The sequence below is a fragment of the Hippocampus zosterae genome, chromosome 8 (assembly GCF_025434085.1).
Source record: "Hippocampus zosterae strain Florida chromosome 8, ASM2543408v3, whole genome shotgun sequence".
Classification (NCBI taxonomy): Eukaryota; Metazoa; Chordata; class Actinopteri; order Syngnathiformes; family Syngnathidae; genus Hippocampus; species Hippocampus zosterae.
Window position 1 is genome coordinate 5,914,284 of NC_067458.1, and position 22,819 is coordinate 5,937,102.

A 22,819-nucleotide genomic window follows, 5' to 3' on the forward strand; every position below is an offset into this window, starting at 1 on the left:
TCCCACGTTAAAAGAGGGTTATTTCAGTGGTTCCGTTTTACTTTCTCTTGAAAAGATATTTTTCCTTAATTAAGTTGTACATGCACCAGTGATGGAAAAGGTTGTAAAATTATTCATCATTGTCTCATCACAAAATCTTCAGTCATTTGAAAAGGAATGTTCTTGTATCTACTCAACTGTACATAAAAAACTTTAATGGTGGTTGCTTTTGCCCTTGGTTTATTTTGAAAAGCGCAAAACAGACTCTTGGTGCTCGGTGATGTCTGAGCTGTGTCGGAAGAAATTGAATCTGTTGTCTTTGCGATTTGTTGGAATCTGGGGACAAAACATTACATCTGGACTTAGTTCTGCAAGGAAAATGGTTCCAAACTGTCCTTTCATCGTTAAACTTTAAACATCCTCACCAGGTCTGTCGACAACCACCCGATCTCCTGACTTTCAGTCAGTGGCATGGGATATTTCTTAGTGGGCACCTGGCGAGCTTTGTGGAATGCTTCGAGGAAGTCGGCTTGAGAAAAGAAAAGTGCACAATCGGCAATATCGTCAACTTTTTTTCATGCTTCATAGGAATATATCCACAGAAGTAGAAATGCTGGTCTGTCATTTGGGAAAAAAAGAGTATGTAAAAGAATTGACCAACAGTCAATACTATACTTCGCTGACCAGGTGAGCACACGATTTCAGCGGAAGAAACACTCTCAGACAGGGGTGCCCAAACTTTTTGGATCCAAGATCTACTTTTCGATCAACTAACCTTCCGGGATCTACCCTTACCGGCACGCGCACGCACACACACACACACAAATTTGAGATTTATCTGCTTTATTTTATTTTTTAAATATTTTTTTTTGTGAAAATGAGACTGAAAAGATGATTAGTGTGCAGTGTATATTAACACAAAAGATATATTACTAACATGTACAAAGACACACAAATGGTTGTTTGGTTTTTTTCTTCTCGACACTCTTCGGATCTACTTGGGACCGGTCTTAGATCTACCGGTAGATCAGGATCTACCTAAATTTATATTTTGAAATGTAAATTTCCCCAGTGCGGGACGAATAAAGGATATCTTATCTTATCTAATGGGCACCCCTGCTCTAAGACCATTAACATTTTCATGGAGCCCGAGTTAGACGCAGCTCTTCGACTGAAACCTATTAAATTATTCAGGCACCCCTTTTGCAGAGGCTACAATAGAGTACATATTGAGGCAAGCAAAATACATGTTTTAAAAAAAAATTTTTTTTTAAAGAACTGAGCATGTAAAGGACAGCCTGTTTTAGCGTTTCCTGAAATGAAAGCGAATGATTTTCAACTCACAGTTTTCTGGAATCGCTTCTTGTGGTTTTCTGCTCATGGGTTTGTCTGGTAGGATGTGTACTGAAAGTCATGATAGGAGAGAAAACTGAGTAATTTCTTCAAAAACACACCACCAATAATTCTGTGTATTTGCCTGTATGCCAAATATCTAATATATATAGAACCGTTTTGTAAAAGTTGAGTGACGTACACTTCCTGTGTGGGTTGATGCTAAACTCAACGTAGAGTCTTTGTTGTCTTTGCTCTTTCCGTATCATCTCAACGTGAATTGCATCCTGATGAACCACATCTTTTTCCTTTGCCTCCATTTTGCAAATTCAACCGGCGCTCAATTGATAAAACCGTAATCCTCTTGATCTGTGAAGCTGTTTTGTTCTGCGCATTGACCGTTGCCTGGCAACAGAAAACTCACCCTCCTGTCGCAACACAAATGTAAGCCACACGGTGAGGCTAAACGCTCAGCAATGAATATTGTGTGTGACGGAGACACTTCCTGGAGCAAAAACGGTAGCCTGGATAGAGCTTTTACGCCAAATTTAAGTGTGAGAATGTGTACTTTCTTCATTTCAGTCAACGTAAACACTTCCGGCTTCTCTTTAGCCAATCAGACGCAAGCAGCAACAACAATTATTAAACAATATAATTTAGATAACTATAACATAAAGATTAAGATTAAGAAAACCTTTATTAGTCTCGCAATGGAGAAATTCCAGATTCACATAAAAGAGTATAATGCTAAAATATAAAATGAAAATAATTAATTTTTAATTAATTTAACATAGGCTTACACTGATACTGCATCTGGGAAAGGCCAGGGTAAAAATGTTTGTTTTGAGCCTGGATTAGAATATTGCAAATGAAGGGGCAGTTCTTATATTAACGGGCAGTTTGCTCCATCGTTGAGGACCAATAATTTCAAGTGCTCTGTGACGTCTTACGACAACAGCCCAAGGCACACCTGTGCAATAATTTGTCCATCTATCCTTCTATAGCGCTTGTGCTCTTGATAGTTGTGATTGAGTGGAGATGAGTCCTTCCGCCATGTCTTTAGACAAGAGCCAATAATGTGATCCTTCGCTGCTAATGTGCAACAATCATGCTCTTTAACTGCCACCCTAAAACATCTCCCTTGAAAATCAGTGGATTATTTGCACTCACGTAATTTTAAACATTTCTGATTTGTGACATGTTTGACATTTTTTTGTAGTATATATTTTAACTCTTTGAAATTTGTCGCAAAAACACTTATTGTGGATAATATAAGTGATAGACGAAGGAAGCTTCATGAAGCATTTGTGATAATGTTTGGCTCCGCTCGGTGGCACTCTTGGTTTAGAGATGCAGTGGAAAGCTCAATCATTTCCATTGGATTAGCCTTTATCTTTAAATCATGAGCACCAAAGAGAGGAGTAAAAGTGATTCACGAAGCAGTCCAGGGTGTACCACATTTATCGCCCAAAGTGAAATGGGATGTTTGGATTACATCTTTGCTGCCCACTGCCCCATCCCAATTGCATAAATGTTTTGTATCTTTTAATTTCCTGACAGCTGTGAAAGCTTTGTGTGCTTTGATGACTATAAATGTATGAAATAATGAATGTGTAATAAAAATACACAAATAGATTATGCTTTATTAGTGCAGTAAGAGCTACAATATGCCTGGGCAGGTTGTGTCGAAAAAGAGTGATTTTTTTTCCCACACTGTCCTGGTGTACACCTTGTCATTTGTGTGATGTCACACACAGGAATCTAACCTGACTTTAACAATGTTTAAATTGCAGTTATGTAGATAAATGTACTTTTAAATTCGCGCTGCAACAGTTTAACTCATCGCTTTTCTGGTCAGTTAAATTTCATTTCAATGAACACACACACACAACTGGAGTACCCGGAGAAAACCCACGCAGGCGAGGGGACAACATGCAAACTCCACACAGGAAGGCCGGGTCAGGAATCGCACTGCGACGTAGACTTTTTTTTTCATCAAGTGGCCGCACTCAAAATAAAATCATCGGCATCCAAATACATTTTAAAAGTAGATATAGTGTCGACTATTTGTTCAACTATGTGTGCCCTGCGATTGGCTGGCGACCTCTTGCCTGCCTACTTACTGCCTTACTGTTTATTGTGCATGTTAAATTGCTCCATGTACAGCACTTTTTATGCAGCGATGGCTGTTTGAAAGTGCTCTATAAGTACTCTCTAAGTACTGTTGACTTGACTTGACTTGAAAACAGCTGAGATAGGCTCCGGCATGCTCGCGACCCTTGTGAGGACAAGTGGATCAGAAAATAGATGGATGGATGGATGGATAGATAGACCTCATCTTTTTATTGTATTTTCCCAGCTGTCTTCGGGCAGTAGGCGGGGTATACCCTGAAGTGGTTGGCAGCCAATCGCAGAGCACACATAGACAAAATAACCCTTCATACTCACATGTAAGGACAATTTAGAGCGCTCCATTAGCCTACGATGCATGTTTTTGGAATGTGGGGAGAAACCAGAGTACCCGGAGAAAATCCATGCAGGCATGGTGAGAACCTAAAAATTTTACACATGAAGGCCAGAGTTGGAATTGAACCTTGCAGCTCTGCACTGTAAGGCGGACGTGCTAACTAGTCGACCACTGTGCCGCCCCAATGAGCCATATTTTACATAACATATATTTTAAATTTCCCTAATATGTCTCATTTGATATCGTGAGTGTTTGGGGATTTCTCGGTGAGAAAAACATTTTGTAGTTTTGTTGGTGGACCCCATGCTCTGCCCAACTACGAGAGCAGATTCCACCCATTTTCCACACCTTCTCCTCAAACACTGTGATAACGTGATTGCTCAGCTTTTATCTGCACTCTTCTTGGAGTAGTAGAACAACTGTGGGTGTTTATGTATCTGATTATGGAGTAAACGGTCTTCTGGCGGGGAAACTTTTGAGCATGTACATTTAAGTACCACCTGTCTTGCTCACTTGCTCAAGCTTTTCATTCAGCCCTGGGAGCACCAAATGATTGTGGCTGACATGTACTCATCCATGCACACACACACACATATAAACCCAGTTCTTCTTCCTTGTTTGTTTTGATAGTCCTGTCGTTGTCTAAGCTCAATGGAGACACTGTGGTCGTGGGAAAGCTGTTACCATCAGAAGTTATATGTCACCAACATTCTTATCTACAATCTCCTGTTTTGTCTTGCTGAGATACGCTTTGTCAGTAAGGACAACACCGGTAGAGATTTTGTGATGGACCTCGTTGCAGGTGGTACATTATAATGTCGGCACCTAATTTTTCAGAGGTTATGGATTTTTTTTCCCAGAAACATGCTGTTTAGTATCCCAATGGGATGCATAAAATATAGAGGTTGAAATAATTACCTCCCAAATGGCTTTTTCATCACTTAGTTCACCGCATGTCCTCGTTAACAGCGATGGCCTGGAGTGAGTGAGACAACCAGATTTGCTGTGTTCCCTGCTGATGAGCCCAGTTTGGCTGGGCGAATGGCAGATCATGACACCGCCGGATTGCCTGTGTATTGTTCTGTATTTTTGTATGTGGGCAGCTTGCACAAAAGTTTGTATGAGATTCAAAAAGAACATTATGATGCTGGGGAAAATGTTCTTTTCCTCTTTGCATGGGTCTGCAGCTGAAGAACAACACTCACTTTTAACAACATATTGATGGTTTCAAATACACGCACGCACACACACACGTACACACACACACACACGCACAAGCACAAGCACACGCACACACTATAGACATCATATAATCCTGCAAAATCTGTGCAAATTCATAGGGCTGTCACGGGTGGGGCTACCAAAACGGTAAAATGTGTATTATTGGAGCAATTGCTTTTTTTGTATTGAGTAGTGCAATGTGGCAATACCATGATGACGCCATCAGTGGGTGTGCCAATATTAATGATGAATTCTGCACAGGTGTGTGGTAACGCTGGTCGGCTACCATTTTAAACCGCCCAAGTGCAAAAGGAAAGTTAGTAGAAAAAAGTATAGAATACCGCAGATGCACGTCTTATTTTGATTTCAATGTTTGAAAGACACAAAGTTCACAGTTTTTTTTAACTTGACCTTATGGCATGACATTTGGATTGAAATGAGTACAATTATGAATAACTTGTCTGCTGTCCGTTGAAAATATCCTTTACCAGTGTATTATTCAAAACCTGCTGCAACATGTATGTTTATCTTAAACCCGGGTGATTGGGACAGGGCCTCGCACAACGTGTGGAGTCTAGCCAGGTCTTCTTAGGATGGTGGCTGGGCAGCCGTGGGCCATGGCACCTCTGTGGATGCTTTAGCTGACCTTTTTACACCTGGTTCCTTATTGCCAAACCATGCAATTTGGATGTACAGTATTTGTTGTACAGTACTGTTTTTCGAAGCACATTTTTGTATTTTTATGAATGCGAGGTGCTATCCACTCTAAAAACAAACTCATTTTGGGTCAAATTTGATTTGATTTAGAATTATGATGTTAAAAAAGAACCGACCCACACTTGGATCAATTTGAGCCCAAAAATTCGGTTAGATCTCAGGGCACACAGCGAGTACCGACAGGCCCTTTTTGCACTGTATCCCATTTTGACAAATGAAGGAAAACGTAGTGGTTGTGTTTATTATCATTGAGTGAAAACCTTCAATATTTGTATTGTCTTTTTTCGTGTTTTGCCAAGAAGAAAATCCATTTCTGAGCAGCCTCAGCCCTCGTCTTCAAAAATCGTAGCCTACTGGTGGCAACACACACACACACACACACACACACACACACACACACACACACACACACACACACACACACACACACGCACACAAAATTTATTTTCTTTAAAAGTCAAAAGGCTAATACAAAAATATATAAATAAACACTTTTTTTTAATGTAAACAGAATTACTTGTCAATCATTGAATTCAAGTGAAAGTCGACTCTCATGAAGGCCAAGTCATAGTCAAATTGATTTTTTGCCAAATTAGTGGAAAGTCAAAATCAACAACATCACCTCCTCCGATCTCTGGTACTTCCAGGTGTTGAGCAAATGATACAACAATGGCTTAAAAAAAAAATTGAATACAGTATTATACAGTAAACGTTTCCTGGAAAGTAGCACACTCAGGATCAGCATGTAGCTCTTTATTTCTCATTCTCTTGTCAATACATCAGTGATGTTTACAGCCTGTTGCAGTGCATCATTAACTCTGTGTAGCTATGGGGCTAATAACATAAACCCCAGCGTCCACGGCTCAGATCCCCTGAATAGGGAGATCGTTAGAAAAGACCAACGGGGTTATCACTCATGTCAAATTCTTTTCCAAAGTGGCCACTTTGTTTTGGAAAGCGATCTGGCTTTGTCACGCCTTGGCATTCACTCATTCCACTCGAGTAAAAATAAGCAATGCAGGACAACATGAGGAAGAGGCGGGTGGCGGGGGTCGGACACAGAGGTTGTAGTTGAAATATGAAAAACCTCTTATTTTGAGACATTGTTGAGGATCTTGTCAATTAAGGTATAGTTTTATGCTAATTTGATTAGCATGATTTGGGACAGCCATCATTATTGCAAGCAGTTCAATGTGGGTGTGTTCAGGTTTATTTTTATTGCTGAGAAATAACTGCGTACTGTTGCATTTACATTTGTGCGGTAATACGTTTAAATCTTGTAAAATATTGTTGTTGCTTTTGAAGGAATATGACTTAGCGCACCATCACAAGGGGAAGGAATAGACATGTTCAAATAGGTACATTTGGTATACTGTATGCTGTAATCAAGTGTAGTTACATCAATCACATGAGTGACACATTCACTTTTGAAATTGCAAGTAAGTTTCAATTTCAGATGTATAGCACACAAACAAACGTCGTTACTGCAAACCCAATCCACGTGGGTCACAGGAAAGAAACTCATCTTAAAACAGATTTTGCAGAGATCTGCTAAATACTAGCTGTGATATATGTGGAAGTAATTCCTGTTTGATTGAATAAAACGCATGAGGAGTCAATTGCCGTCATCGAATACTCTTCTCTTTCCATCCGCTGCCAAAAGTCGAGTAGAGCAGTGTTTGCCAACCAGGGGAACGCGTACCCCTCAGGGTACGTGAGCACTTTGCAGAGGGAATGTGAAAACATGGAATAATTTATTTCCATAATCAATAACTGGGCACAGCCGGGCCAAAATCACAACAGCTGCATGTTAGCTCGAGTCTCATTCAACCTCCGATGGTTGATGAAAAGTGCCTAAAACTGCGATAGAGGTTCTCAAGTGTTTTGTTTCTCATATTTTAAGTTTAAAGGGAACCCAATCAAAGGAGCTCTAGTATTTATTTGGTGCTTATGTTATGAGTTAAATATCACAAAGGAAGGTTTTTCTTGATTTGGATTCCTATTATTTATTTTCATGGGAACATGTTTCATTTGAGGTAAAAAAACAATAAAAAAAGAAGAAGAATGTCAAAGAATGAAACCGAAGAAGCGGAATAAAATGATTTTCGTTGAATAATCGGTTGCGTTTATGTTTATTTATGTTTCTTTACTTTCAGAGAGTCGTTATCATATATGAGTCAGGGGCTACTCAACTTAAAGGTTTGGAGGTACAGAAGCCAAAAATGGCTGAGAGCCACTGGGATAAAGCACCACATCTGTCAACAACACCCACTTTAGTCTGTCTGAAAAAGTGGGGTCAGGTTGCTGTGGTTGATCAGTGTTTGCCAGAGCTTTCACGCACAACTGTTGGGATTTTAAACATTTTCAATGGAGTACATCATTTGTTTTGAATGTCAACACTTATTGTTCGCCCACGACTGAACGGACTGAACTGAAACCTTATCTGCATTTTATCTAAATGTTTGGCTTCCGGCATTTCACCCGCCACCTTAATGAGGTGCCCGAGCAGAGTAAGAATATTAGAAATAGCTCTCAGAATGATGATAATATATATATATATATATATATATATATATATATATATATATATATATATATATATATATATATATATATAGGGCGGCCCGGTAGTCCAGTGGTTAACACGTCGGCTTCACAGTGCAGAGGTACCGGGTTCGATTCCAGCTCCGGCCTCCCTGTGTGGAGTTTGCATGTTCTCCCCGGGCCTGAGTGGGTTTTCTCCGGGTGCTCCGGTTTCCTCCCACATTCCAAAAATATGCGTGGCAGGCTGATTGAACACTCTAAATTGTCCCTAGGTGTGAGTGTGAGCGCGGATGGTTGTTCGTCTCTGTGTGCCCTGCGATTGGCTGGCAACCGATTCAGGGTGTACCCCGCCTACTGCCCGGAGACAGCTGGGATAGGCTCCAGCACCCCCCGCGACCCTAGTGAGGATCAAGCGGTTCGGAAGATGAATGAATGAATGAATATATATATATAGCGCTGTCAAACGATTAAAATATTTAATCTAATTAAAAATGCAACTGTCATAATTAACTCAAATGGACTAAAACATGTATCGTGATTACTCACACATTTTTTATTGTTTCTGAATTTCCTTTTACATTTTTTGTCCTATTTTTCCACCCATTTTAATGCTCTCATCAACATGGAATCATGAATCAGTTTTCTATGTGCCAAATGCAAATATTTACTGAAATAACAATTTTGATTTTCAATTTTACATGAACATTTTTCACTTGGAGCAGTTATTCACACATAATCTCTCACACAATATTACTGTCCATCAACAACCGTGAAAACAATATTTTGTCACACAACAGCTGCTTTAACAGCTTTTTTTAATAAAATCAAAACAGAGCAATATAACATTATAAAGTGCACATCTAAGGTAAACTAGTACTCAGCCTATAGTAGATTTAAACCATGGTTACATACTTCGTTTTTCTCAAGTTTACTGTGAACACAGCAGTCTGTTTCTGTATGTTTGTTGAAGAATAACGAGACACCAGACACCAGTGTTCATTATGTGCCGCTGTATTCAAAACTGCCCGCCGTACAAAAAAGCGCACGCACTTCTCCCGTGCTGCTGGGGCAAACCATTCTGAAAGTGGCACGGGGGGTCACTCCCCCTAACACAGTCAGGCTATGTTGATTGTGTTGGTCCTTCTTGTGCGGAAGTAGTCTCTCTACAGTTTTTGTGTTGACCTCATTTTGAATGACAACACTGGAGACGTTTTATTTTCGCTAGGTCGCTACCACTGTCAGACAAACACAGAGAAGCTCCACCCGCTCTATTTATATGGACGCAGAACACTGTAACCTTCCACACAAAATAGTTCCAAACAAGTAACATCCGCTTGTGACGTGAGCCGCGTTAATCTCGCGAGAAAAAATTTAATCCCGTTAAAATTCATTTAAATTAATGCCAATAAAAACGCGCTAAACTGACAGCTCCAATATATATATATATATATATGAATATATGATTATTATATATATAAATAAATGATATATATATTATAAATATAAATAAATATTTATATATGGATCTTTTGCTGACAGTGCCAACAAAGAAATTGCATTGCTATAATTTTTTGTTATGAAACACAGCTTGGTAATGAATGAAAAAATAAAAAATGAAAAAAACAGGTTGAGAAAGTTTCTTGGCAAGTGTACATTTACACATCACTAGGATGACTCAATTTTGAAACCAAAATATAGAGCAGACTGTAAAATTGCACTTTTGGCTAATAATTTGAGCACATGTATTTGGTGTGTGTGAATGCAGTACACTAAATAAATGATTGTACTCTGAGCACTTTTATATATTTGTGAGAATGAGGATAATTCGCACTAACAATATTTTGAAAAGCATTAAGAACAGAAACTGCCTTTTTTTCATGAGAATATTCTCATTTGAACTCAGCCTACGTGTTTTGTAAACTTTGTTCACGCGCTTGTTAGCTTATTGAAAAAAAAAAATGTAGGATGCAACCTGACAACACCATTTGTGCATGAATCCTTTGTTGTAAGACGCCAAACATAGCTCCTCTGAAATTCATGCACTGTTTGTCATCGTATGTCTTCTCTGTCATGTTTGGATTGCATGTCTTTTTTGTGTGGAAAACTGGTCGATGAGCGACAATGAAGAGGATCCGGTTTTAAATCGTCTTGGGGTAGGATAAAATCTGTCCAATGGTCACCCAAAATTAATCCATGAAATTCATTCATGAAAGCAAATGTAATCGCTGTTTCCAAGAGGACGGACCATTTCATTGTGGTGGTTGCGGCACAGGGAGCCAAAAGTTAGCATTGGCACGCAGCCAAATGAAGAGATATATTTTTTTCATTTAAAACACAACAGGCAGCTGAACAAAAAGACGAATGGTGTTCTTTTTAACTCTCCCACTACAGGATCCGATAAGTGTATCTAATGTTTGGCTGATTGATACGATACAATTGAATACAATACATCGTTATTTATGTAGCGCTTTTATGATTTTTGTGGTTTAAAATGGGATAAGTATTAAAGACAAAAAGAGACCACTGTTTGATCGAAACCTCAAAGAGGAAGATATTAACCCTTTCAGGGACAGCGGTGACTACAATGGACAGTTTATCATGTTTTCAGGTTACAGGGTGCATGCAAGGATTAAACATTGGTTGAGACACTTGAATTACACTTGCTGTCGCATTGCATTTATCACTGATTATTTTCAGTTTACCAAAGACTGGTTAATAAGCCATTGAGTGGTAATAGAATTTTTTTTTAGGACATTAATTCACCTGGTTAATCACGTTGTGAACCGCAATAGATTTGGGTTGTGACTGTGACTTGGTGGTTTATGGCACCATCAATTCCAAAGACAGTCAGTGAGAGGCAGCTCATTAAAAAGACAGTGTTTGGATGATGCTTGATTAGTGTAGTAGCCTTGACGAAAAGTTATGGCCTCAATACACGGACCATGTTTAGCAAGAAGCTACATTGAACAATGGCATTATTCATATTTTCCCATTGTCATGGTCAGGCTGAAGCCTTTTTGTCTGACAAAATGAGTCTTTAGCTCATTTCAATTTCATCATAATTTTAAAGTATGACAGACGAGAAAGGCATACACTGGCAATTGCTGACATTTTATTGCTATTATAGCTGCTCATCCACTTCATTCCGGCATTTTTAAAAATCGTAATGAGTCTACAAAGAGCAGGGAAAATGTTATGTATAACAAAAGTCAAGGCAGCAATGGACCCAAAATTGAATGGGAGACAGTTGGCAGAGGTTAAAGGGAGTGTTTAAGTGAGAGTCTGATGATCCAGCTCGGGACACAATGGTGAGGTTCCGACTTAGTGTTGGAGAACTGACGACAAGTGGAAGGAATGGAATGGAGGATAAATGCAGAATCAATGATACGTGTCGAATCAAAGAGTCCGTGGAGGAAACGTGGAGCCAGGCTGGGCAGGGTGGCATTGGTAGAAAGACAATCAAAATGAAAAGGTTATGCACCAACGCTCAAAATGGCAAGCGTGGGCACTAGTCATGGCCAAATTAGCACTCAGTAATGTGTGAATCATCTGGCACCCGATTGCAGATCAGCAGAGGTCTTATCCAGGTATGCAGTTGATCAGCAATTAACTGCAGGTGCGGGAACACCCTCCGGAAATCACCCCACCCAGCCTGACAATCAAAAGCAAGAGACAAACAGAAGGACCCTGGAAGTGGGCTCGCCACAATAAAGGAGCAAGTAATAACGAATAAACAGAAGGAAGAGGGTCTGCGACAACACAAAAATGTGTCATTCTGATGTCAGCTCCAGTAGTGTCTGCCACTGAATACTCAACATTTTTTTATATAGCGTGTACGAACCTAATATGCATTTGCTTGGGTGTGTCACTGTATCTTTAGTACTGTCTGAAGTAAAGGAAAAGCCAAAGCCCGATTCAGTTTTTCAAGCTGGCAATATATTGCTCTCATCCACGATGGTTTAACTGCAAACTGGCACTTTCAAGTCGAGTCAAGGTTATTTATAAAGGCCACAATCGCATAAAGCCTGAAAGAGTTTCACAAGAGAGAATAAAAAAAAAAGAAAAAAAATCCCGCAAATCCTTCAAAATATTGCCAACCACTTAGCCTCTTGCATGAACAATTTTCTTCTCATCTTTTCATCGATTTTGCAGGGACGTCCAGTTTTTCCCATCATAGCTGTATATACCTGAATATATATATATATATATATATATATATATATATATATATATATATATATATATATATATATATATATATATATATTAGAGCTGTTAGTTTAGCGCGTTTTTATTGTAATTAATTTAAATGAATTTTAACGGGATTGATTTTTTTCTCTCGAGATTAACGCGGCACACGTCACAGCCGATGTTACGTTGCTCTATAAATAAACCAGAAACAAAACAACAAGCGCGCATCACAGGATAAGCGAGAACCGAGACACCGAAAACGGATACTTAAAGTGTTTATGAATGGAAAGTTTACTTTTAAAAGGTTGCCAGATTATTCCACTGACAAAACCAAAGTTACCTGTATGTTTTGCAGTCGTAAACTGAGCTATCATCATAGCACGTCGAGTCTGAAACACCACTTAATGGCCAAGCACACAGCTGACGTGAGTACTCTGGAGGAGGTAGGCAACAGAAGGATGCTAACTAAGCTAAAAGCTATGATGGCCAGTCCCTCCCACCCCCTCCAGCCCACCCTGACAGCACTTGGTAGCTCCTTCAGCCAGAGACTGTTACACCCGCGCTGCAAGAAGGAGAGATACCGACGCTGGTTCCTACCGACTGCTGTCAGGCTGATGAATAAAAAATAACGATCATAATAATAATAATAATTAAATGATGTGAAGAAAAATTGTAAATAGTACTGCGATTTATTCATTTTGTGTTCATATTGCATTTAATTGAAAGATGTTTGTTGCTTTTTTCTCTTTCTTCTTTCTTCTTTCTACATACATTCTTGCTGCTGGAGGCTGTAAATTTCCCCAGTGTGGGACGAATAAAGGATATCTTATCTTATCTTATCTTACTCCGCCCCCTCGTCTCAGACAGACAGCTATGGATCATTTCAAAGCGAAGAAAATGGATGACACGACGAAGAACAAATTTGCTAAAGCTAAACGTATGGCTACTGCATGCAAGCCTGTCAACATTGTCCACAGCTCGACTCAAACTGAAATAATTTGCATTGCTTCTAACGACTCCACTACGGATTGCCAGCGAGAGCCTCCATTACAAGCTGTGTACAGAGATTGTATGCAGCGGAGAAGGCTAAGGTACACCAAGCGGGAGAAGACACTGTTTCGGGAGAGAAATAAGAGACTAGGTTGATGAGCCTCTGGTGAATAAAGAGCAGGTAGCCTGTCGAATACGATGTATGCCACTGATGCGATTGTTACTTGTTTGGAACTATTTTGTGTGGAAGGTTACAGTGTTCCGTGTCCATATAAATAAAGCGGGTGGAGCTTCTCTGTGTTCGTCTGACAGTGACGGTGCGCTGTGGCACGTCGAGAGTTCAGCGGTGCAGTGGTAGCGACCTAGCGAAAAGAGTATGTCTCCAGTGTTGTCATCGAACCAAGTGTAGTCATCCGAACTGATATCTACACAAAACCGTAGAGAGACTTCCGCGCAAGAAGGACCAACAGAATCAACATAGCCTGACTGCTGTGTTCAAAGCAAACTTCAGAAAAACGAAGTATGCAACCATGGCTTAAATCCACTATAGGCTGAGTACTAGTTTACCTTAGATGTGCACTTTATAATGTTATATTGCTCTGTTTTGATTCCATAAAAAGAGCTGTTAAAGCAGCCTGTTGTGTGACAAAATAGTTTTTTCACTGTTGTTTATGGACAGTAATATTGTGTGAGAGATTGTGTGAATAACTGCTGCAAGTGAAAAGTGTTATCTAAAATTGAAAATCAAAATTGTTATTTCAGTAAATATTTGCATTTTGCACATAGGAAACATTCATAATGTTGATGAGAGCATTAAAATGGGGGGGGGGGGGAAAGGACAAAAAAAACAATAAAAAAATGCATGAGTAATCACGATTAATTTTCAGATAATTTGAGTTAACTATGACAGTTGCATTTATATATATATATATATATATATATATATGTATGTATTAAATACATATAAATATGTATTAAACACATAAATTCCTCGTCTCATCCCTCGGTGGTGTCCGTTCCTCATTCAGCTCGGGTCCTCTGGAGGCCAGGAAGCTTGAGGGTTCTGCGCAGTATCCTTGCTGTTCCCAGCACTGCACATTTCTAGACTGAGATGACCGATGTTGTTCCCGGGATCTGTATCAATCCAAGAGTTACCCCGTTCATAATGCAATAAAGATTAGGTTAGCTTCAAATTCCCCATGACAGTAAACTTGAGAAGCATTTTAGAATTTAACAGGATTCTTTTTTCCCAAGAAGCTGTTCTGAGCGACGATATGACAGCTTGCTGGATTTGTGTCCTCAGAGAAAACATTTCACTGTGAATCTCTCCAGAGAGGAGTGAAATTAATGCAAGGACAATGTCTGTGTGAATAGATTCTACCTTTATCATTATACTCCAATTCCAATGATGTTGGGACGTAGCATAAAACCTTAATAAAAAAACAAATACAATGATTTGCAAATGCTTTTCAACCTAATTAACTGAATACAATAAAAGACAAAATATATATCGTTCAAGTGTCTTGGTCTGTGTTTAATTTTGTCTCTTCTTTTGTGTCTCATTGTCTTGTGGTTCATGTCTTGTCTTGTTGTGCTTGTCAACCCGTTCCCTTGTGTCTTCCAATCAGCCCCCTCAGACACCCATGTTTAAATTTAATTAATCTCATTAATTATTTTATTTTCAGACTGCGGTCAAAATAAACAAGACAACCAAAACATAACTTTCGCATCAAAACTTTATCAAGATCTAGCCTGAAAAGGAGTGGGAAGAAGATAATTTATTTCATCCCTGCCCCATTTTCATGATGAATAGATTTGAAAAATTATTTCGTTACTATACTTTCGGAAGAATTTATTGCAACAGCATCGATTGTGCATTGTACATAGAACAACAGTATAATTGTAAATGAAATAAATCAATGTGTTAACTAACTGTTCACAAAGTTCAAAAGTTCATTCCAGCAATGGTCATGGAACATAAAGAACATTGTTGGTATAATGGTAACAGATAACCAGAAACAAAACAAAAGTCGAGAGTTGAAAAGCTTTTCCAGATTTTTAAAAATTGAGGCAATAGAGAAATTGGTATGTAATTAATATCTTTGAACTGAACTGATATGTTTGAATTCATATTTATATCATGGTATTACTTTAGCAATGTTTATCTTATTAGGAAGTCAACCATATTCAAGTAATAAGTTCATGTTTTTTCAACATTTTAAATTCATTTTTAAAAAATCATAAACAAAAAGAGAAAGTATTCTTTTTAACAGTTGTATTTCAGTTATCTGCTCCATGGCCTGGAACGCCAGCTGCCAACTCTGGGCCAACATCTACAAAAACGGTGGTGTTGAATGCAATGCAGTGGAAAATTTGAGTGCACTTAATTTTGTGCTAGTCCGCAAAAAGAAATAAAGTGCAAAAAGCCCTGCACATGCCCACACGTAGTAATCAATGCACTCATAAAACATGGTTTGACCAATTATTGTGTTGTTTAATTTCCGATGAATGTTGGCGCCATGATGATGCACGAGTCCTCCCTTAAGCCAGTGAAGTGAACGAGAAGTCTTAAGTCTGTCCTCTAACTATGAGCCAGAAGAAGCACACAAATGTATATAACTCTGCAGTAGTTAAACATGAATTGAAAAGTGTATTCAAAAACATGATTCATTTTGTCTTGCATTGATGTTTGCCATGAGATTTTTATTTGTTTGTATTTTCGGAACAACAATGGAAAATATTTCATACCAAATGAAAGCCAAGGTCAAGGTCGAGGTCATCTTTATTGTCAATTATGCTTTATGTATGACAAGCAGCAGAGATGAAATTTCTTCCTCTCAATCCTCAGTGCAAAGATGCATGCAAACATGCTGTGCATTAAATACACACAGCTAAGAAAAGATAGCAGTTACCCTGTCTAAAAAAGACATAATATGTAAACTGAACTCTCATTCATTGGGGAAAAAACCTGGTGCTTATTGGCACATTTTTAAAAAAACTACAGCCGTGATAGCAATTATCTGCTTTCTTTTTCCTCTGAACTAATTCGTCCCACGTGGATTGGATTGGATTTAATTGGATTGGATACAACCTTATTGTCAAATGTGCTGTATGTGTAGCATACAGCACACTTTCCCTGCGAGCAGCCTTTGATGCTATCCAAAGATGTCAGGCTGCTCAGTTCCACAACCATGTCTCACTTACACACACAAGCTCAATCAAACATCATCCTCTCTCACTGATGGATGAGCAGTAATTAAGGATTTAAATGCTGCGCATGCCGATACACCATCGATGAGCATGCTTGACTACTGACATGTAGTTTTTCATTGTGCAGTAGAGTAGACTATAAGTAATTCGATTGTACACATATTAGACTGGGCTACACACACATTAACACACACATCCACAAAGTGTCTTTGTGTGTGTGTGCCATCACACAAGTGCACGACTGAATAAATGAACGTCTGGTCACACAGCTGGATCTTGCCTTGGTAAATTGTGGATATTAGCTAATTATTACTGTCCTGGTTCTACCCTGAAACAGCTGGGCTCCTCCATGTGTGGTCCCTTTTCTTTGATGCTTGTGCTTCTTTAGGATTGTGTGGAGATTATTCTAAAATGTCGCCCAAGCAGGACGGTGACATGACTGTCATCTAATTGGCCGACAGACGTAGGTGTTTCTTAAGCGATGAGACAAGTTGCTCCACTGCACACACCATTTTCTGGTTTTAAGCCAGCAAGACACAGATGCCCGCCGGCCACCACCAAGTCATAAAAATACATACGTTCCTGTATATTGTGTTTTGCAACAAAAATTAACCATATTTACGATTTCATAAGTATCACTGGATGAAATAGTGAAGCTTGTGGTAAATATTTCTGCAAGCCTTCCGGTGGTCAACACTACAATGAAGAAGTCCTCTCGCCGCAATCCTGAGCCTCAGCAGTCCCTGGGCCGAACGGCTTTGGATGGCTGCGAGAGGCTGACAACGACGAGCGGCTGCCAGTTTCAGCAATTCGAAGAGGCGGACAAATAATGAGAGGTAGATGAGAGAATGAGAGCTCGCGCTCAAGTTAATGGACCCCATGTGCGGCGGGTGATTATGTCTGTCATGCTTGAACATAATTTTTTTTTTGTCTGTGTGAAAACTTCTGTGCATTTGATGGGCTGTAATTTGCAATGTGGTCACATCATGCAGCAGTGATTCACATTTTGAATCATGCTAAAGTATGGAGTTCAGCACAGTTCACCTGATCCCCAGTCCCCCCCCAGTTGACTACCGCCTGTTCTAATTGAAAAGCAACAGTGGCCAAGCCCCAAAAGGGTCCAAATTAAATCAAGACATTTAAAAATAAATACCATTTTGATAAATAAAAGACAGATTGCTCAACTTGTATTGTTTTGTGTTTTTTGTTATTGTAAAGTGTCCTTAGGTGTCTTGAAAGACGCTTATAAAAAAATTATTATTTTTATTATTATTATTATAATGATAAGTATAATTTTGTGTCACTAAATATTTCATAATGTCTCATCTAACAATGTAATACAATTAAAATAATGACTTATTTTATTTATTCTTTTTTCTTAACAAATCACTTTTTATTTCATAAGGTCATTTTTATGCAAAATAACTTGTTCTGTCAATCAAAGTTATTGGGTTGAACCTGAACTCACCTTTTCAAAAACACCCTGCTGCTACAACCCTTTCACAGGCAGAGGTAAAGGCCTTACGTTAGTATCCAAACGATTTGCAACTTCTGAGTAACTCTGAAAAAGACTTCTCCCCCGCGGCTATTCTGTCTTGTGGCCCTCAGGTTTCTCGGCACTACCGATAACTCCATCCATTCATCCATCCATTTTGAACACCGCTTATCCTGAACAGGGTCGGGGGGGATGGCGGGGATCCTGGAATTTTTCCCAGCGGACATCGTGCAGATTACACCCTGAACTGGTTGCCAGTCAGTTGAAGGACACATATCGATACAAACAACCATTCATACCCACATCCACAACGTTATTGTGTGGGAGCCGATCCTATACTGCCTGCACTATATGTACTATAGCCCACTATATTTAAAAAAATGCTTGAGGTTAGGAGTGGAGAATAATTGCAAACACAGCCAGACGTGAAATCTACTCGAAGTACAAGCAACTGAAATAAATTTTATAACATTAAAATACAGAAAAATGAAAATGAAATAACGATACATGATGATAATGGCATGAGCATGGTTGGAAGAACCACTTAGTCGCTCCATGGATTTACACTGCCCCCCCAGCCCCACTACCCAACACACCCACACACACATACTTAGTTCAAAATGATTCGATTGATGTTATCCATTCCATAAGGCACTTCACCTTTTTCGTGTGTGAACCCTTAAATTTGATCTAGACTTGTTAATGTCAGCCTGACTTTTGTCATCCATCCATCGACAAACTATAATACTCCCTCATTTTCTGAGAAGAAAGTAGACCCATTTGTCAACACTGTCTCGACTGTGTTTTCTCATTTGTCCGCCAGTGATTCGCCTCAGTGAGTTAACAGCAACCTGATTCTCGTCAAATTTTTTGGGCATTCAGTCTCTCTCAGGTATCTACGACTTGCTATGGGGCAGTGATTGAGCACTCTGGAACTTAACTACAGAAAAGGAAGGGCTTTCCCCCTTGTGCGTTGATTGATAAATGGTCGCCAGCCCCCTCTGACTCAGAGCCTTTCTCTCTTGCTGTGGTGAGCAGTTACACAGTGAGTAGAGAAAGACCAGATCCGTCGGCTGTTCTATCCTGCTGTGCCATTCTTGCTTCTGTGTTTCATTCCTCTCACTTGCAACAGTGTCACCCCTCTCTACAAATATTCACCTGATCTGCACTGAGTGAAGTTATTGGGTTTAAAGTGAAGACATTCGTTTAATGGCTTATTAGAAAACAGTGTTGACCACATTCTGTAATTCCAAGGCATTTTAAGACACATTAAATTAACATCAATTTCACATGCACAGCTGGAATATTTTGAGAAATGTACAGTGCATTGGATATAAAGAAAGGTCTGAGTGTTGTCCAGTGCATGCATTTTGGAAGCTGTACTGTATTCCTCAATGGGTTTTTGATGAGAATGAAAAAAATTTATGTGTACTTATATATTACATTATTATGCATAGTTATGTTTTTGTAGTTGAGTTTTTAACAGCTACAAATGTATATAAACACAGTTACTGTTAATGTTCTAAAGTACTGTATATGGGACTAAACATTTCCTGTAATGATCAGCTTTAGACATTGTTTGTGATGCCAATCTTTTTCCCCCCAAATATTTTAGTGTGTGTAAATGGAGTAATGACAGGCATTACCTTGGTGCACTTTGTAGATTGTTGCTTTTTATGAAGTTCAGTCAAGTTGATGTGCATAAGTTTATGGGTGTCATGCCTTGTTTACATCTACGTTTTTGGGATCCAGACTTAACTCGGCTTGTCCGAGTCGTGAAAATGGGGGCTCTGCCACATCAATATGGTGGACACGCTGATGTCCAGAAAAGCAACACAAAGTGGAGTCTGTTGATACATTTCCATGCTTAAATCGCAATTACTTTTTTTAATGGTAGCATTTCAAAATAACAGTCTCTGTATCGTCATCTCAATTAAAAGCACAGCTGACATGAAGTTAACAGTCAAGCTAACCGAGCTTCACAGTGCACACAGCAAGCTAACCTGAGCACTATGAGGGAGTGATTCATCACCTGTTGGGTGGGCAAGACTGCACAAGACACTGGTTAATTGTATGATGGCGCGTTACGTGAACGTTTGGTCTATGGCAGGTTATTTGTGAACGATTAGAGTGATTAATAGCTCACTGTCAAATAAAGGCACATGAAAGTTCAACTTGTCTTACAGAGCAAATATTTTGTGGAAAATGTCTGTGCAAGGTCGTGCAGTAATGTAGTGTATGTTAAGTATATGCAATGGGTGAGACAACAAACTTGCTGTAAACAGACGTGTGTGTGTGTGTGTGTGTGCTGTCAGTGAGAGTGGGAGTTAAGGTGCCGGCAGAGTGAAAATAAATATGTTCTAAATTTGACACACCTCAGAGAAGAGTGTTGTTAACAACCCTGCCAATTATGAATAATCCAAAAAGAAATTGCCAAGTATGGAAAATAAGGCTCTAAAGTCTTGAAAAATGAAGCCTTTCCCTCCGCTCTCGAATGCTGTGGGCGAGGCGCTGAATGTCCCAAATAGCAATAGTACGACCTAGAAAAATGAAGCTACCGTATTTTCCGCACTAAAAGACGCACTGGATTATGAGTCGCACCTTCAATGAATGGCTGTTTTGTAAATTGTTTTCATACATTGGACGCTTCACATTATAAGGCGCCATCTACAATGCCTCCAGTAGATGGTGGTACGCAACTTCCATTCAACTCGAGAGGCGTCTGTTCAACTTGAGAGGTGTTTATGACCGCCTCTGAAAAATGTAAATTAACTACTGTATTAATGCACTTAAATGAAACTACGAAATTTGAAAATAATGCATCAAAACAGAAAATCAAGCGAGGAAATGACTAAATAAATTCTATATCCACCCTACAGAATATATTTTGTGATTTCCTTGCTTGATCTTCTTCGTGGTTTCATTGAAGTAATAATTAATTTACATTTTTCGGAGGCGGCCATGAACGCCTCTCTAGTGGAATGGAAGATGGCACGGAGACGGAGACAAAGACGTACAGTACCTTTATTTGTTGGGACTGTGAAAACCATTAATAAAGTCTGTGTTTAAAAAAAAACAACAACAACACAGTTCTCCTTTTTTCAAAAAATACAGGTGAGTCTTTGTCCGTCTCTGTGCCTTCTCTTATTCCGTTCAACTCAAGAGCCGTTCATGACCGCCTCCGAAAAATGCATTGGCATTTCCTTGATCATAGCGCCACGACTACTACGATCAGATGTCAGTAGTAGCTATTTATTCCTTTGTTGTGTATTCACAAATGATAAAATCACAATATAAATTCTGTAGGAGTGGCTATAGAATTTATTTTGTGATATCCTCGCTTGCTTTTCAGTTTTGATGTATTATTTTCATTTTTCGTAGTTTCGTTGAAGTAATCATTAAGTTTACGTTCTTCGGAGGTGGTCTTGAACACCTCTCGAGTCGAACGAAAGAAGGCACGGAGACAGACAAAGACGTACCTGTATTTGTTGTGACTGTTTTAAAAAATGAACACCACAGCTCATATGCATATACAGATATAGATATATAGATGTGTGTGTGTGTAAGTGTGTATGTGTGTGTGTGCGTGTGTATATATACTGTATATATAAAAAAATAATAATTGTAGTTTTTTCTGCCTTGAAATGTTATGCCAGGCAAGAGACTGAAAGGGAAATAATAGAAATCAGGAGAGACTGAAAGGGATCTTCCAAAGTTGGCTGATAAAGAGCAACATATAATAACCTGAAGCAATCAAAGTGACAGGCTTTACATGATCTCATAGCACCCTGAAAGAGTGAAGTGCAAATAAGCCTCAATGCTTTGTTCAATATAAAAGGCACACTGTAACTCAAACCAGAGATGTAGAACATTCCATTTGGGGTAAACTTTGTAAAAAGAAAAACAGCAGAATAAATGATCAACCACCTGGTATTTTGTCAGTGGCAAAAAAAAATGTCTGTGAGCATAATCTTTCTTGACTGAAAAGGGAAATAAAATATGCTGCTTAACTTGGCAAGATAAATCACAGTTATGAGTTGAACTGATCTCAAAAGTTCCACAGCTATCACTCTATCTTCAATTGCCCATACTGCTTGAAAGGATTTGACTTCTGTTCAACACTCCCACCTGAGCCAACTGTTATTCTTAGAGGTCTGAGAAACTGACATCAAAACACAGTCTTATATGTCATTAAAATATCCACTTCGACTATTTTTCTTTTTTTACAAACTTTGCCCACATTTCATAATTATTCGCTTGGTCTATTGTGCCAATACAATTCAGTCAACATTCAAAGACATACAATCAGAACCGAAATAACATACAGAGGGATTGATGTGTTTGAGTTTCGGTGTGTAAATGTTTCGATAGAATACAATCAATAACCAAGCTGGCCAAATAGAGTACTGATGAAATGGCTGTCAAATTTGTTTTTGTATGGTTGTTCACTGGAGTTTGTGGCATTTTCCGCATGTGCAGTACCATAAAGGTGGGGACAGAAATCATTTAATTGTGATGAGGCTGTCTGTGCTGTCTTAGTTACAGTGAAAACTTTCCAAAGCTATAAAAGAAGGTGTTGACATTTTTAACATTTGTGAGGTCAATCATCGAATCTGAGAAAAGAGATCAGTTGGCAGCATCTGCCTCTTCTTGTCACTACTTGTCGCATTTAT

At 39.0% G+C, this 22,819-nt stretch overlaps 1 protein-coding gene across 1 annotated transcript; it reads right to left on the minus strand.

Annotated features, from left to right (window-relative positions):
* Window positions 1-202: 202 nt before the first annotated feature.
* On the minus strand, window positions 203-1,710 carry cfap144 (cilia and flagella associated protein 144). Its single transcript, XM_052073521.1, has 4 exons — window positions 1,514-1,710; window positions 1,324-1,383; window positions 405-508; window positions 203-315 (listed from the first exon to the last, which is right to left on the minus strand). Exons 1-4 carry the CDS (start codon window positions 1,629-1,631, stop codon window positions 220-222), a joined length of 378 nt encoding a protein of 125 aa, XP_051929481.1. The 5' UTR covers window positions 1,632-1,710; the 3' UTR covers window positions 203-219.
* Window positions 1,711-22,819: the final 21,109 nt, after the last annotated feature.